At 42.2% G+C, this 16,017-nt stretch overlaps 2 protein-coding genes across 2 annotated transcripts; one reads left to right on the top strand and one right to left on the bottom strand.

Annotated features, from left to right (window-relative positions):
• Window positions 1-2,420: 2,420 nt before the first annotated feature.
• LOC134008887 (lysozyme g-like) lies at window positions 2,421-4,102 on the top strand. Its single transcript, XM_062448472.1, has 5 exons — window positions 2,421-2,572; window positions 2,989-3,063; window positions 3,162-3,361; window positions 3,636-3,774; window positions 3,875-4,102. The coding sequence occupies exons 1-5, from the start codon at window positions 2,569-2,571 to the stop codon at window positions 4,006-4,008; spliced, it is 552 nt and encodes a 183-aa protein (XP_062304456.1). The 5' UTR covers window positions 2,421-2,568; the 3' UTR covers window positions 4,009-4,102.
• Window positions 4,051-11,649, bottom strand: LOC134008856 (zinc finger protein Gfi-1b-like). Its single transcript, XM_062448423.1, has 6 exons — window positions 11,595-11,649; window positions 10,391-10,715; window positions 10,030-10,256; window positions 9,580-9,714; window positions 9,164-9,329; window positions 4,051-4,651 (listed from the first exon to the last, which is right to left on the bottom strand). The coding sequence occupies exons 2-6, from the start codon at window positions 10,635-10,637 to the stop codon at window positions 4,479-4,481; spliced, it is 948 nt and encodes a 315-aa protein (XP_062304407.1). The 5' UTR covers window positions 10,638-10,715; window positions 11,595-11,649; the 3' UTR covers window positions 4,051-4,478.
• Between the last annotated feature and the right edge of the window lie 4,368 nt (window positions 11,650-16,017).

Genomic DNA, 16,017 nt, shown 5'->3' on the forward strand with positions numbered 1-16,017 from the left:
GGTCAGACCTTTCTAAAAAGTTAAGCAAATACAATTTACTGCATAGTGTGAGTTACACAATCATGCAGCAGATGCAATATATTAGTATATCAACATTTCACAAATTCATGACCACATTACACACAGCAGCACATCACGTAACAACACAATACATTACACTAGGGACGTAACAACACAATACATTACAACAAACATTCCATTTGTTGGGAAACAAATGGAATAATATATATTCCCAATGATGTTTGAGTTGTGTGTGCTGGTCCATTTGATAATGACCGGCCTAGACTTTATCTGGTTGTTTTTAGTGATTATTTCATTTAACTTATTGTCGACCACGGAAATAACCATGATGCTGTCGTGAAGGCTGGGGACTAAAAATTCAAAAGTCCCAAGTCATTTTGGGTGGCTATTAAGTTTTTCAACTCAGATGCTTAGAGTATTTGTGTCGAGATGGAGGTGAGATAAAGACGGATGGCCATGGACCAAATCCGCATCATTTTAGTAGTTTGGTAAGATAATTCCCATGAACCAAAACACCGTGCATTGAAACAAGTTACAAATCTTGAGCAAACACGAAAGTAAAAGAACCTTTGAGTTGGCATCATTGATGTGTCAATGCATTGACACATCAATGATGCTAACCGAAACGGACCCTCGTTGTATTAATAGACTATACCCTTGTGACCATGGGTGGTTCTTGTCTCCGGGGATCGATTTATGACTGCGATAATCTAATTGTGCCAGGGCGTGGATATGTACCAAATATCTCCGTGGGCGGTACGCATACCCCATTTGACAAACACTGGGTTAGGAGGTCCAGGCTTGTCCACCCAATCAGAAGTTAGAAACGGTACTGGTGTTTTGTGTACTATTTTCTCATTGGCTGAACAAAAGCACATGAGGGTTTAATTGGTGTATTTGTTTTGTGAACAAAACAAAATAAATCAAGATAATACAATTAAAATAAGATGGAAACTTTTTTTTTCTTCTTCTTTCTGTTTCTTGGAATCAGAAACAGAAAGAAGAAGAAATATTTAAATTGTTCTAGAGACCTGATTGTTCCGTAGTAGAGTCTTATTGTAACTAGCACCACCTGCTTGCTCAGTTGTGCATCTGAATTATTATCCGAGTGTGTGCCCGCCAGTCTCCTTCTTGTCTCGAACACACACACACACACACACACACACACACACATAGGCACGGTTACCCAAGTGGACCCCCACCCCCCCTCCGCTGCTAACTACAGAGATTTCAGAATATAGTCATAGTTGTTAACAACAGCCAGAGCTCCAACCTCATCACCCACAGCAGGAAGCACAACGGCAGCCGGCCCTATCACTGCCCTCGCTGCCTCTACAGCTGCCAGCGCAAGGCAGACCTGCTCCAGCACCAGGAGCACTACTGCAGATAGAGACCCTTAAAACAGCTGGTCCCAGTTCAGTTTTTAACACTGGCAGGACACTGGAAACAAGACTCTCGGAGATTTGAGACTGATCCAAATGCAGTTTTTACCACCAGCAGGGGCTTAATGCTAGATTTCCCCCTCAGTTATTAAAAGCTGATTTGAGTTTTTCCACTTCGAGGGGGAACATGTAAATACACTTTACATTTCTGATCACGGTTCAGTTTTCCCCACTAGGGGGTGCATTGCCAAGAACCACCCATGGTCACAAGGGTATAGTCTATTAATACAACGAGGGTCCGTTTCGGTTAGCATCATTGATGTGTCAATGCATTGACACATCAATGATGCCAACTCAAAGGTTCTTTTACTTTCGTGTTTGCTCAAGATTTGTAACTTGTTTCAATGCACGGTGTTTTGGTTCATGGAAATTATCTTACCAAACTACTAAAATGATGCGGATTTGGTCCATGGCCATCCGTCTTTATCTCACCTCCATCTCGACACAAATACTCTAAGCATCTGAGTTGAAAAACTTAATAGCCACCCAAAATGACTTGGGACTTTTGAATTTTTAGTCCCCAGCCTTCACGACAGCATCATGGTTATTTCCGTGGTCGACAATAAGTTAAATGAAATAATCACTAAAAACAACCAGATAAAGTCTAGGCCGGTCATTATCAAATGGACCAGCACACACAACTCAAACATCATTGGGAATATATATTATTCCATTTGTTTCCCAACAAATGGAATGTTTGTTGTAATGTATTGTGTTGTTACGTCCCTGGTGTAATGTATTGTGTTGTTACGTGATGTGCTGCTGTGTGTAATGTGGTCATGAATTTGTGAAATGTTGATATACTAATATATTGCATCTGCTGCATGATTGTGTAACTCACACTATGCAGTAAATTGTATTTGCCTAACTTTTTTTAAAAGTTACAATAAATAGCCTTTTTTTTCTTCTTCTTTCTGTTTCTTGGAATCTGAAAAAAAAGGCTATTTATTGTAACTTATGGGAGTGTCCTGTGGAGTCGGGGTTATAAATGTGAGAAGGAACAATTGAACAATTGAACAATTGACCATAATCTGCATCGATCAGTCAAGTTCTCCAAACAGTGCCGGTCTCAATAACGTATAAGCCGACAAGAACCAACATCAACATGAGTAAGTCTTTGGTTTTATTAAATTGTCAGAATGTTTATGCTATGTAGGTTATAACTCGCTGTTAAGTTATTATTAGGCTATACTTCATAACGGGCGTTGGTTTCATTATTATTATTAGGCTATTATTATTATTGTAACCCATAGGTGCATGTAGGTAGGCCTAGGTTATACCTACTAATATATAATAGCCTTATAATAATAATGTAACCAACGCCCGTTATGCACTTTCACATTCACTTTCACATTCACTTTTTGAAAAGGTAAAATCTATGCCCCCAACTTTTTATTAAGAAAATTAGGCTAGGCTAGTTAATGGCCGCATTCTAAATTCTTAAAAAAGCTGTGCCACCCACGTTTGAAATCATACATACGCCCATGTAGCCTTCCTCATTTGTTATTTTGATGCCTCAATTTAGGTTTCGGAAATGTTCGCAACATCGGTACCACCGGTGCCTCATCCGAGACAGCAAATGCTGATCGTCAAACAGCTGGTATGTTCAAGGACATTTGGCCCACTTGGATCTACACTAACACTTACATTTCATATAGCCTTAAGTGTTCATAGATCATTTGGTTATGTTTGTTACAGGGCCAGGCGGATCCCGTAATATGGCAAATCATGACTTGTCCGAAGTGAACAAGCACAAGGACAACATTAAGAGTGTGGGGAGACAGACTGGAATGGACGCGGCAGTCATCGCTGGCATCATCTCACGAGAGTCCAGGGGGGGAACAGGTCTGGATAGCAATGGCTGGGGGGACCATGGCAACGCCTTTGGGCTTATGCAGGTACAATGTCTGAACATGTGCAAAAAATGTGTCCAAACTTTGATACTGTATATATATTCCTTGTTGGTGCAAACTTGACAAATAAAGCGCTTTCTGATTCTTATTTAGTTCTGTAGGATCTAGATGTTGAGGGTGAAAATCTCTCTGTCCTCTAAAAAATAAACTAATGAAAAAGTAAAATGGTTCATTAGAGCTCTGAAAGTAAATATATCTTATAAACTAACATATACACCCATAATAGCCTATATTCATGAATGCATAACATTGTGTGTAGATTGACAAGCGCTGGCACAGTCCTCAAGGGGGTCCATTCAGTGAGCAGCATATCCGTCAGGCCACTGATATTTTGAAAGGCTGCTATGGTGAAATCAAGAATAAATTTCCCAGCTGGAACGAGGACCAATGTCTGAAAGGTAAGTAATTAGGTTAATGATTCGCATAAATCATTATTCAAGACTACTAAAATCAAATATATTTATAACTTTGTAACTGTCTTTTTCCATTTGTGTGCAGGGGCTTTGGCAGCCTACAATATGGGAGCGAGCAGAGTGCACTCCTATGAATCAGTGGATGCTAATACCACTGGGGGAGACTACAGCAATGACGTTGTCGCCAGGGCTCAGTTCTTCAAGGACAATGGTTACTGAGTGTCTTTCATAAACAATCACAAAGCCTTCCGCCAATAAATTGCTTCTGACTCTGTAACCCTGTCCAAATTATTTGAATAATTCTGTCTCGCAACTATTTTTAGTGGGTTATTTGAAATAAATCAAGTTCCAGATAACAATCTGTGTATTTAAATATCAATAAATTTAATATATCAATATATTTTCAAACTCATTTGTTCTCCATATGTTCTCCATAGTGACAGTCTGGGAGAATGCACCCCCTAGTGGGGAAAACTGAACCGTGATCAGAAATGTAAAGTGTATTTACATGTTCCCCCTCAAAGTGGAAAAACTCAAATCAGCTTTTAATAACTGAGGGGGAAATCTAGCATTAAGCCCCTGCTGGTGGTAAAAACTGCATTTGGATCAGTCTCAAATCTCCGAGAGTCTTGTTTCCAGTGTCCTGCCAGTGTTAAAAACTGAACTGGGACCAGCTGTTTTAAGGGTCTCTATCTGCAGTAGTGCTCCTGGTGCTGGAGCAGGTCTGCCTTGCGCTGGCAGCTGTAGAGGCAGCGAGGGCAGTGATAGGGCCGGCTGCCGTTGTGCTTCCTGCTGTGGGTGATGAGGTTGGAGCTCTGGCTGAAGGCCTTCCCACACACAGGGCACACGTGAGGCTTCTCACCTGCAGAACATGACGTAGGGGGTGTTTAGGACTCGTATACTGAGGGTGAGACGTTCACCGTCTCAGGCATACACAGGCCTAGAGGGAAGCCATACATACAGACAACACATGCGAATATCCATACATAAACTTCATCATACAAACATACATACATGTTTCCTGGTTTATGAGAAAATGAATTCCTTGTCTAAAACATGCAATCAAGACATGTAATACCTAAGGGGTTAACTGAAAGGAGATGACAGAGGAGATGAGGGTTTGAGTCCATGTGCATACCCGTGTGTATGAAGGTGTGTGTGTGTGTTCTAACCCGTGTGTATGAAGGTGTGTGTGTGTTCTAACCCGTGTGTATGAAGGTGTGTGTGTGTGTGTTCTAACCCGTGTGTATGAAGGTGTGTGTGTGTTCTAACCCATGTGTATGAAGGTGTGTGTGTGTTCTAACCCGTGTGTATGAAGGTGTGTGTGTGTTCTAACCCGTGTGTATGAAGGTGTGTGTGTGTTCTAACCCGTGTGTATGAAGGTGTGTGTGTGTTCTAACCCGTGTGTATGAAGGTGTGTGTGTGTGTGTTCTAACCCGTGTGTATGAAGGTGTGTGTGTGTTCTAACCTGTGTGTATGAAGGTGTGTGTGTGTGTGTTCTAACCCGTGTGTATGAAGGTGTGTGTGTGTTCTAACCCGTGTGTATGAAGGTGTGTGTGTGTTCTAACCCATGTGTATGAAGGTGTGTGTGTGTGTTCTAACCCGTGTGTATGAAGGTGTGTGTGTGTGTGTTCTAACCCGTGTGTATGAAGGTGTGTGTGTGTTCTAACCCGTGTGTATGAAGGTGTGTGTGTGTTCTAACCCGTGTGTATGAAGGTGTGTGTGTGTTCTAACCCGTGTGTATGAAGGTGTGTGTGTGTTCTAACCCGTGTGTATGAAGGTGTGTGTGTGTTCTAACCCGTGTGTATGAAAGTGTGTGTGTGTGTTCTAACCCGTGTGTATGAAAGTGTGTGTGTGTGTTCTAACCCGTGTGTATGAAAGTGTGTGTGTGTGTTCTAACCCGTGTGTATGAAGGTGTGTGTGTGTCTGTTCTAACCCGTGTGTATGAAAGTGTGTGTGTGTGTTCTAACCCGTGTGTATGAAAGTGTGTGTGTGTGTGTGTTCTAACCCGTGTGTATGAAAGTGTGTGTGTGTTCTAACCCGTGTGTATGAAGGTGTGTGTGTGTGTTCTAACCCGTGTGTATGAAGGTGTGTGTGTGTTCTAACCCGTGTGTATGAAGGTGTGTGTGTGTGTGTTCTAACCCGTGTGTATGAAGGTGTGTGTGTGTTCTAACCCATGTGTATGAAGGTGTGTGTGTGTTCTAACCCGTGTGTATGAAGGTGTGTGTGTGTTCTAACCCGTGTGTATGAAGGTGTGTGTGTGTTCTAACCCGTGTGTATGAAGGTGTGTGTGTGTTCTAACCCGTGTGTATGAAGGTGTGTGTGTGTGTGTTCTAACCCGTGTGTATGAAGGTGTGTGTGTGTTCTAACCTGTGTGTATGAAGGTGTGTGTGTGTGTGTTCTAACCCGTGTGTATGAAGGTGTGTGTGTGTTCTAACCCGTGTGTATGAAGGTGTGTGTGTGTTCTAACCCATGTGTATGAAGGTGTGTGTGTGTGTTCTAACCCGTGTGTATGAAGGTGTGTGTGTGTGTGTTCTAACCCGTGTGTATGAAGGTGTGTGTGTGTTCTAACCCGTGTGTATGAAGGTGTGTGTGTGTTCTAACCCGTGTGTATGAAGGTGTGTGTGTGTTCTAACCCGTGTGTATGAAGGTGTGTGTGTGTTCTAACCCGTGTGTATGAAGGTGTGTGTGTGTTCTAACCCGTGTGTATGAAGGTGTGTGTGTGTTCTAACCCGTGTGTATGAAGGTGTGTGTGTGTGTGTTCTAACCCGTGTGTATGAAGGTGTGTGTGTGTTCTAACCCATGTGTATGAAGGTGTGTGTGTGTTCTAACCCGTGTGTATGAAGGTGTGTGTGTGTTCTAACCCGTGTGTATGAAGGTGTGTGTGTGTTCTAACCCGTGTGTATGAAGGTGTGTGTGTGTTCTAACCCGTGTGTATGAAGGTGTGTGTGTGTGTGTTCTAACCCGTGTGTATGAAGGTGTGTGTGTGTTCTAACCCGTGTGTATGAAGGTGTGTGTGTGTGTGTTCTAACCCGTGTGTATGAAGGTGTGTGTGTGTTCTAACCCGTGTGTATGAAGGTGTGTGTGTGTTCTAACCCATGTGTATGAAGGTGTGTGTGTGTGTTCTAACCCGTGTGTATGAAGGTGTGTGTGTGTGTGTTCTAACCCGTGTGTATGAAGGTGTGTGTGTGTTCTAACCCGTGTGTATGAAGGTGTGTGTGTGTTCTAACCCGTGTGTATGAAGGTGTGTGTGTGTTCTAACCCGTGTGTATGAAGGTGTGTGTGTGTTCTAACCCGTGTGTATGAAGGTGTGTGTGTGTTCTAACCCGTGTGTATGAAGGTGTGTGTGTGTTCTAACCCGTGTGTATGAAGGTGTGTGTGTGTGTGTTCTAACCCGTGTGTATGAAGGTGTGTGTGTGTGTGTTCTAACCCGTGTGTATGAAGGTGTGTGTGTGTTCTAACCCGTGTGTATGAAGGTGTGTGTGTGTGTGTTCTAACCCGTGTGTATGAAGGTGTGTGTGTGTTCTAACCCGTGTGTATGAAGGTGTGTGTGTGTTCTAACCCGTGTGTATGAAGGTGTGTGTGTGTGTGTTCTAACCCGTGTGTATGAAGGTGTGTGTGTGTGTGTTCTAACCCGTGTGTATGAAGGTGTGTGTGTGTTCTAACCCGTGTGTATGAAGGTGTGTGTGTGTGTGTTCTAACCCGTGTGTATGAAGGTGTGTGTGTGTTCTAACCCGTGTGTATGAAGGTGTGTGTGTGTGTTCTAACCCGTGTGTATGAAGGTGTGTGTGTGTTCTAACCCGTGTGTATGAAGGTGTGTGTGTGTTCTAACCCGTGTGTATGAAGGTGTGTGTGTGTTCTAACCCGTGTGTATGAAGGTGTGTGTGTGTTCTAACCCGTGTGTATGAAGGTGTGTGTGTGTTCTAACCCGTGTGTATGAAGGTGTGTGTGTGTTCTAACCCGTGTGTATGAAGGTGTGTGTGTGTTCTAACCCGTGTGTATGAAGGTGTGTGTGTGTTCTAACCCGTGTGTATGAAGGTGTGTGTGTGTTCTAACCCGTGTGTATGAAGGTGTGTGTGTGTTCTAACCCGTGTGTATGAAGGTGTGTGTGTGTTCTAACCCGTGTGTATGAAGGTGTGTGTGTGTTCTAACCCGTGTGTATGAAGGTGTGTGTGTGTTCTAACCCGTGTGTATGAAGGTGTGTGTGTGTGTTCTAACCCGTGTGTATGAAGGTGTGTGTGTGTTCTAACCCGTGTGTATGAAGGTGTGTGTGTGTTCTAACCCGTGTGTATGAAGGTGTGTGTGTGTTCTAACCCGTGTGTATGAAGGTGTGTGTGTGTGTGTTCTAACCCGTGTGTATGAAGGTGTGTGTGTGTGTGTTCTAACCCGTGTGTATGAAGGTGTGTGTGTGTTCTAACCCGTGTGTATGAAGGTGTGTGTGTGTGTGTTCTAACCCGTGTGTATGAAGGTGTGTGTGTGTTCTAACCCGTGTGTATGAAGGTGTGTGTGTGTGTTCTAACCCGTGTGTATGAAGGTGTGTGTGTGTTCTAACCCGTGTGTATGAAGGTGTGTGTGTGTTCTAACCCGTGTGTATGAAGGTGTGTGTGTGTTCTAACCCGTGTGTATGAAGGTGTGTGTGTGTTCTAACCCGTGTGTATGAAGGTGTGTGTGTGTGTGTTCTAACCCGTGTGTATGAAGGTGTGTGTGTGTGTGTTCTAACCCGTGTGTATGAAGGTGTGTGTGTGTGTGTTCTAACCCGTGTGTATGAAGGTGTGTGTGTGTTCTAACCCGTGTGTATGAAGGTGTGTGTGTGTTCTAACCCGTGTGTATGAAGGTGTGTGTGTGTTCTAACCCGTGTGTATGAAGGTGTGTGTGTGTTCTAACCCGTGTGTATGAAGGTGTGTGTGTGTGTGTTCTAACCCGTGTGTATGAAGGTGTGTGTGTGTTCTAACCCGTGTGTATGAAGGTGTGTGTGTGTGTGTTCTAACCCGTGTGTATGAAGGTGTGTGTGTGTTCTAACCCGTGTGTATGAAGGTGTGTGTGTGTGTTCTAACCCGTGTGTATGAAGGTGTGTGTGTGTTCTAACCCGTGTGTATGAAGGTGTGTGTGTGTTCTAACCCGTGTGTATGAAGGTGTGTGTGTGTTCTAACCCGTGTGTATGAAGGTGTGTGTGTGTTCTAACCCGTGTGTATGAAGGTGTGTGTGTGTTCTAACCCGTGTGTATGAAGGTGTGTGTGTGTTCTAACCCGTGTGTATGAAGGTGTGTGTGTGTTCTAACCCGTGTGTATGAAGGTGTGTGTGTGTTCTAACCCGTGTGTATGAAGGTGTGTGTGTGTTCTAACCCGTGTGTATGAAGGTGTGTGTGTGTTCTAACCCGTGTGTATGAAGGTGTGTTTCTTCATGTCGGACTTCTGGTGGAAGCGCTTGCCACAGTACTGGCAGGGGTAGGGCCTGGTGTCTGTGTGGATGAGCAGGTGGGTGGAGAGGGTGGAGGAGCGCTTGAATGTCTTCCCACACTCTTTGCAGCCAAACGTCCGTTCCTGACACACATACATCACAGGCTTACTACAAACGATTCTAAATGACCTTACATGATTACAAATTCCCTCTGCATCAGATCACTGTGTTGGAATCTGAATCAAGCTCTTATGAATCGTCGACACTGATTTGTGGTTGAAAAAATGTAACTAGACAGCACAGCAAGGTATGTGTATCAGTGTTTCACTATTAAGGTCGTTGATTCGGCTTTCAGGCCTTTAGAGTCAGGATGTGTGTTGGTATCGTATCTACCTTGTGTTGCAGCCTTGGTTTGGTTCTGTGAGCGTACTGCTGCCTGCTAGACCTGGGGCTGTCTGATGACAGACGGGCTCTGCTGCTGTGCAGCTTCTGGATGTGAGACTCCAGACAAGACACAGAGGAAAACACCTGAAGAAGAAATAGGACAAAAACACAAAGAAGAAGAAGAAGAAGAGAGAAAGCATTCACTTTGTAAGTGTCAGAATGCCACTTTAAATATTTAAAGTGTAACCTAAGGCATACATTGTGCAGGTGTTGACCCAACTGTTCAGTGAGTTGGATTCAATGTTAGCATTTATTATTGACTTAAACCCAAAGAAAAAAAAAAAAAAACTTTTATCAACCTGTGAACAATGTGCTTGTGTTTTACCGCTCAACATCAACCCCTGGTAACCAGTGTGCAATGAGACAACAGAATGCTTTAACGACTGATGTTGTGCCAACCTTGCCACACAGCGGGCAATCCTCCCCACAGCTCCTCTGGCGACAGCTCCGGAGGAGGAGGGGCCCCAGCAGCCCCACGAGAGCTGCCGGCTGAGACGTTTCCTCAGGATTTCCTGAGCTGAGGTTGCGCCAAACCGCTTGGGAGGAGGGGAACTCCATCCTCTTGGCAGGAGTCGCTGGGTTCAACTGGGCAGGGGGACATTGAAGGGTGGCTTCATCAACCTGAACTGCAGGATAGAAAAAAAGCAAAAGAACAAAACAGGAAATTAGGTAGAAATCGCATTGTGAGGTGTCCATGCAGACTATTTTTTCAAATGCAGTGCAAAGTACATGCACCGACTGTTGATGGTGAACTGCTTACCACAGGACGGGTCTCTGACAGGCTGTGGTGGGCTAAGTGAGTCAGGGTGCAGGGCCTGAAGAGCAGGCGGAGGTGCAGGGGGATGTGGGAGGGGTGAGTACGGGCTGTTGAACTTTGACGTGGACAACCCCAGGGCTGTGTCCCTCTGCCCCTTCTCTGTCTCCCCCGGAAGGCTCCGGTAGGGGCTGCCCGTGATGAGGCGGTGAGGGTGGTAACATCCCCTCTTGACCAGGAAGGAGCGAGGCATACCAGCTGGGTTAGGAGATGTTGGGGGGGGAGGAGAAGGTGTGGAGTCCAAGTAGACTGGATCAGGACTCTAAATACACTGTAATATAGAATATATCCATTCAAACTACATCCAATTCATCACTAATACAGACTTTATGACGCATGTTTTCATGTTGTGGATCTGAAGTCACAATTCTGGTAGGCCAGAAGGGGGCAACAGTGTTATGAGAATATGATGAAATTGGTACTAGATTCTATTTATTAACAACTATGCTCTTAACAACTATCTAAATTGAAATCAGGAACAAAACAAAACTTACTTTGCCAAAACAAATGTATACTTTTACACAATGACTACTCTAAACAAGTGGCACTGGTCCCAGTACAGTTTCATTGCTAGGTTATAAAATGATGAGATGGCAAGATACACAAGGACAGTGACAATAACTATTTAAGTAATAAGTCTATTTAAGTACATGGAAATGTCAAAAAGCTATAGAAAAACCCTAGCATTTGTAAATCACGTGCAACAAATGTGAATTGCATTCAGCTAAAATATATTTAGTCAAACCACCTTGTAAGTGACTGCAGAACTGCACAAAGGACAATAATCCCCAGTAAACAAACAACAATATTTTTTCCACAAATAATAATCCGTCAGGAATGTATTTGTTTACTTGTTTATTACTATAATAGTAAAAACATTATGTCATGATTAGTAAAAATAATGTTTATTTGTTTTTATCATTATTCTTCCTCATATGTTTCTCAGAATTATACAAAAAAAAATTCTAAGCTTAGTTTCTCTTACATTTTAATATATTTCAGTTCAGTGAGGTTTGGAAGATGCACAAAATATTTGTACTTAAGTGGAAATACACTGAGTAATCTGCTAGGTATGTGCAATTTAGTCAAACAAATGCAAAGCAAAGATTAACATTTTTAAGGCTGTATGAGAAACTTTGTACATACTTACCAGACCAAATATCCACCCTGTACATTGAGATTCCAAATCACAGACTGTATTCTGTAGTTTATCGTCCAGTTGACAGCAGCCTATGTGTATGAGATGAGGAAGTGTTTATATATGAACGTCTTTCAGAATCCTCAACCACATACTGCTTCCTCACAACAAACAAGCCTTGAGAAAATGGCAGTTTGACATATTACATTTCCAATACCACTTTCTACAGTTATCTACACCACTATACGAGCAGACGACTCTTCTTGGTTCTAGGACGACTTACTTTGTGCATAGTAATTCTGAGATGTTATATGTTTTCAGTCGTACCTTCACTTCTCACCCCTAAAGATCTCTTCTCACAGATGTCTCAAACGCTCATGTCTGTGGGCAGGTATGTGGTCACTTGAGAAAGCGCTACAAGGAGAATTATCCAGAAAAATGTCAACATAACCACTGCGTTGAGACAGAGAGCGTTGCAAAGTGGCGGTTCTGTATGTTAAAAATGTGGGGGTTAGTTGGGTGAGAGGTGGTTGAGTGTGTGTGTGTGTGTGTGTGTGTGTGTGTGGGGAGCAACAAATCAGTAAATGCCATCACCATAGACTTCTGATAACCCAAACTTGAGAGGGTCGATGAATATGAAAGTGGAGTATGGTATGGTATAGTAGAGTATGGAAAATGAGAGTAGGGTAGACCAATAAAGCACCACAGCATAGTTTTTGCATTTAAGATTTTAAATCGAGACAAAGGCGTCTCACGCATTGAGGAAACCAAACTTATCTCCATGGCCCAGTCAGTCCCAGGTTAACCCGGAACATCTACGAGCTTGAAATGTGCCATATAAAGCCTAAGCTATACTTATACAGAAACTATACTTTAGCTTTATATTAATACCTCACCTAGACCCAAGAAACAACACAGAATTCACAACACAACCCAAAATAAAAACACATCTATGGCGTCTGATAATGCAGTGTCAACATTTATTTGATTTGCTTTATCAGGTACAGAACACTGACATGTTTTTCATCATATTGTCATTTATATAGGTGACAACAACATTGGTAGAACTGCAAGAGAGACAGAGAGAGAAAGAGAGAGAGAGTGGACACGATTTGAGGGCGCAATGTGGATATCAACCATCATTGAGTACATCTGAGGAGTCCTACCCTAGGTTAGCCAACATCTTTGAACATATTGCATTGATTTAGTTTCTTTGTTCCTTTGAAACCATTGACGAGACAATGACATACAATGTTAGTGCTCCAGTTCCCAGAACAACTTTCAAATTCACCCAAACTTGTATGTGTTGTCCTTCAAGTAAAGTCCTGTTAACACTAGTTGGAGTCTCCAAAGAGAAAAAGCCGACATGTCTATGAAAAATGCTGTTGATGTACAGTACATGTTTAGTTTTTATTCTGTGTAAAAATCTACAACCTACATTTATGGCACATTGTGAGATATCAACAAGAAACTCTCCCCATCTTGCCCTTTTTAGCCAATGGCCATGCTAATTTTCAATCAATGATAAAACATCTATGATGTACTCAAGAGTACCTTTCTCTGTATCAAAAGGTTGAGTCGCCGTTGTTACAGTTTTAGTGGTAAAGTGAGACGATGGCTAGTTGCCTACTGTGCATCAGCACTGAACAGCATTTAGTGTTGTGGTGTGCTTTGTGGTGTTGGACTTTAACATCTTTATTCAAATCATTCAAATTGTATTTCATTTATTCATGGAATGAGGATGTAAAATGCTGCTTGCAACTGTTTTCCAAGAGCTACCTGACCACTGGAGTGGTGGTTATTTGTAATACTAACTGACATCCTCTTTAATAATAATTTAAAGACTGACCAAATGTCCCAATTTCCTGTAAGCCTCCCTTTCTATAACTTCTCTCTATTAAAGAGACCAGAGTCTAGAGACCAGACAGTTTTAACTTGTCAATGTGGCATCACTTACCAGGCCTTGGGAACTTTGCATCATGGGATATCTTTTTATTAAGAATGAAATTGGTCATTGAAAGGGATGGACCATCTTCGGGCACCTCATCTTACACTTGAATACTTCCAAGGTGTACTACCTCAATACTACCAAGGTGTACTACCTCAATACTATCAAAATGTTCTACCTAATACTACCTCAATCCCACTAAGAGCTCAACTGTATATGAGATTTGGGTCTGCAAATAAACTTATTTCTTGCTTCAAACCTGCTATTCCAAGATGTTGTCTAACTTGTTCAAATGAAGAGCATGTCGGAGCAAAGTTGGGGTTTTTCTGCTCTGCCAGCACAACATCTTTGTTATTTGATAAATTATCTTCTGCAAATCAACTAGAGATATTTATTGTGATAAATAGATATTTATATGTACATGTATATTTATCCATTCATAATATTATGTTTTGCCATACTATATTTCTGTATTTATATGTAGGTTGCATGGTTGTTATGATAATAAGAGATGTGCGCGTGTGATATGCAAAGGTTCTTCGAAATTGAATAATCTACTCATCACTTTGGATAAAAGTATGTATGTAAGTATGACTAACAAGGTGAAAAAATAAATGAGTTTGGGTATTATGAAATCTTTTGTGCAAGCTTTCCTTGGGGAGATGGTTGGGTTATCCGTTTACGTGTTTACGTGTGACATACCGTAACATGAGAATAAACACCCACACAGTGACATGGCATTCATACATTTTGTAAAAACAAACAAATGCATGTATTTTCCCCTATGCGACTGGACTGAATCAGCAATGATTCAAGATGCATGTTATGTAGACCACTGGGCTAGATCCTACTGGACACCACAGTCAAGTATTATCGTTTTCGTCATGATTTCCCATTCAACTGTACCAGGCAGTGGAAGGAGGAAGTGATCTTGCGCTGGATTACCCCGAGGCAGGTGGAGAGGTATACTGTAGGCATGTGATGGTACAGTACTGTCACAGAGATGAGCACAGTAGACATACACTCATAACAGCTCAATGTTGCTTCACAGATCTAATTCAGTTCCTCGGGGTATCAACTCAGAGCTCTCAGCTGATTCAAAACTATTCCCAGTAATTGTTCCTAGTCCCATGTGAGTCCAATCAAACACGAGAGTGTTCCTCTGTACTTAGAATGACCTTCGTACGTTTGGCTCCTCACAGACTCATAAGACGAGAACAAAGTCAAGTTACTGTTTCAAAGCCTAACAACAAGTACCAACAAAAGCGACCCAATTTTCACAACAGCGGTCAAGTCATTGCTTCACCTGAATTCAACGAATTGTTGAGAGAAACTGCAATTATTTTGATGTATTTTGGGGGATAAATTACTTCCAAATATTACAGCAGTTTACATAGTTACATGAAACAGTATCCTGTAGTACTAGTACCTATCACTGTCAACAGTAGAGCTAAACAAAACCAAAACTAAACGCTTCACAGTAGTTTTTGCAATGGATTTGCACCAGGGTAAAGGGCAGGCTGCAGCTTGAGCTGAGTACACAAACGATAACAAACAAAAATGAATGAAAGGAGACAAAATCATATAGCAGCACGTTCTCTGTCTCTCTGACAAGCATCGTAGTCATCGTTGGACCCTGTATCGCCATCAGACTCAGGATTCCAGTTGGCACAAAAGACGGGGGAAGGTCAACACATACGTTAAGTTTGCCCGCCGTCTGTTTATCGATAATTCTATTTTTGAATAGATAGATATATAAAAAATAAAAAATATCAAAATAAATAATAAGATATAAATAATAGGAAAAAAATAACAAACAAAAAACAAAGATTTGGCAATGTGATTTTTTCATATTGTTTTCTTCAGGTCAAGATGGATATTTCTGACGCAAATTAAGGTCATTTACTTGCCTTCGTTTGTTTGCGAGGCTTTCGAAATACACACAACACACGTATTACGTAAGTTAAATTGTTAATATTCATCTATGCATGTCAACTAGTAACATCCCTATGATATTGATGTGCACGAGTCCACAAACTTCACCTCTCTTTGCCTGCCTGCCTGCCTCCCTCTCTCCTTCCTTCTCTCCCTCTTTCACATCTTGATAGGAAAAGGTCAGAGTGAAGATTGAGATTATTTTTATTATTATTATTTTTCAAAGGCAGTGCAGGTGGCAGGTGAGTCCTTCGGTGATGATTGGGTGAAAGGGGAGAGTCGGGGAGAGAGAAGGAGGTCAACTTTGTAGTCGTTCCACTCTGACAGTCTTTGTTTACGGTACAGGGTGGGAGGACGAGAGAGAGGGAGAGACAGAAACGCTGGGCTTTGCAGGGGACCTCTTCTCACCTTCATCACTGGAAAGTACCATGTGTGCAGATTCAAACCCCACAAGTAGGCCACACGTTTTCACTCCTTCTTTCACTCAAACCGGGTACCCAGTCATGATTTTCTGCACAGTAGACAACTGCTCCAGTTTGTTTAAGGGTCAGC

The sequence above is a fragment of the Osmerus eperlanus genome, chromosome 22, assembly GCF_963692335.1.
Source record: "Osmerus eperlanus chromosome 22, fOsmEpe2.1, whole genome shotgun sequence".
Taxonomy (NCBI): domain Eukaryota; kingdom Metazoa; phylum Chordata; class Actinopteri; order Osmeriformes; family Osmeridae; genus Osmerus; species Osmerus eperlanus.

Bases quoted from the DNA above. Each gene is read 5' to 3' on its own strand.
- LOC134008887 (XM_062448472.1), top strand. The intron at 3,064-3,161 runs GTATGTTCAAGG...TGTTTGTTACAG, and splicing joins TGCTGATCGTCAAACAGCTG to GGCCAGGCGGATCCCGTAAT. The intron at 3,775-3,874 runs GTAAGTAATTAG...ATTTGTGTGCAG, and splicing joins CGAGGACCAATGTCTGAAAG to GGGCTTTGGCAGCCTACAAT.
- LOC134008856 (XM_062448423.1), bottom strand. From the start codon at position 10,637: ATGCCTCGCTCCTTCCTGGTCAAGAGGGGATGTTACCACCCTCACCGC. The intron at 9,330-9,579 runs GTAGATACGATA...TATGTGTGTCAG, and splicing joins AACCAAGGCTGCAACACAAG to GAACGGACGTTTGGCTGCAA. The intron at 4,652-9,163 runs GTTAGAACACAC...CATGTTCTGCAG, and splicing joins ACACACCTTCATACACACGG to GTGAGAAGCCTCACGTGTGC.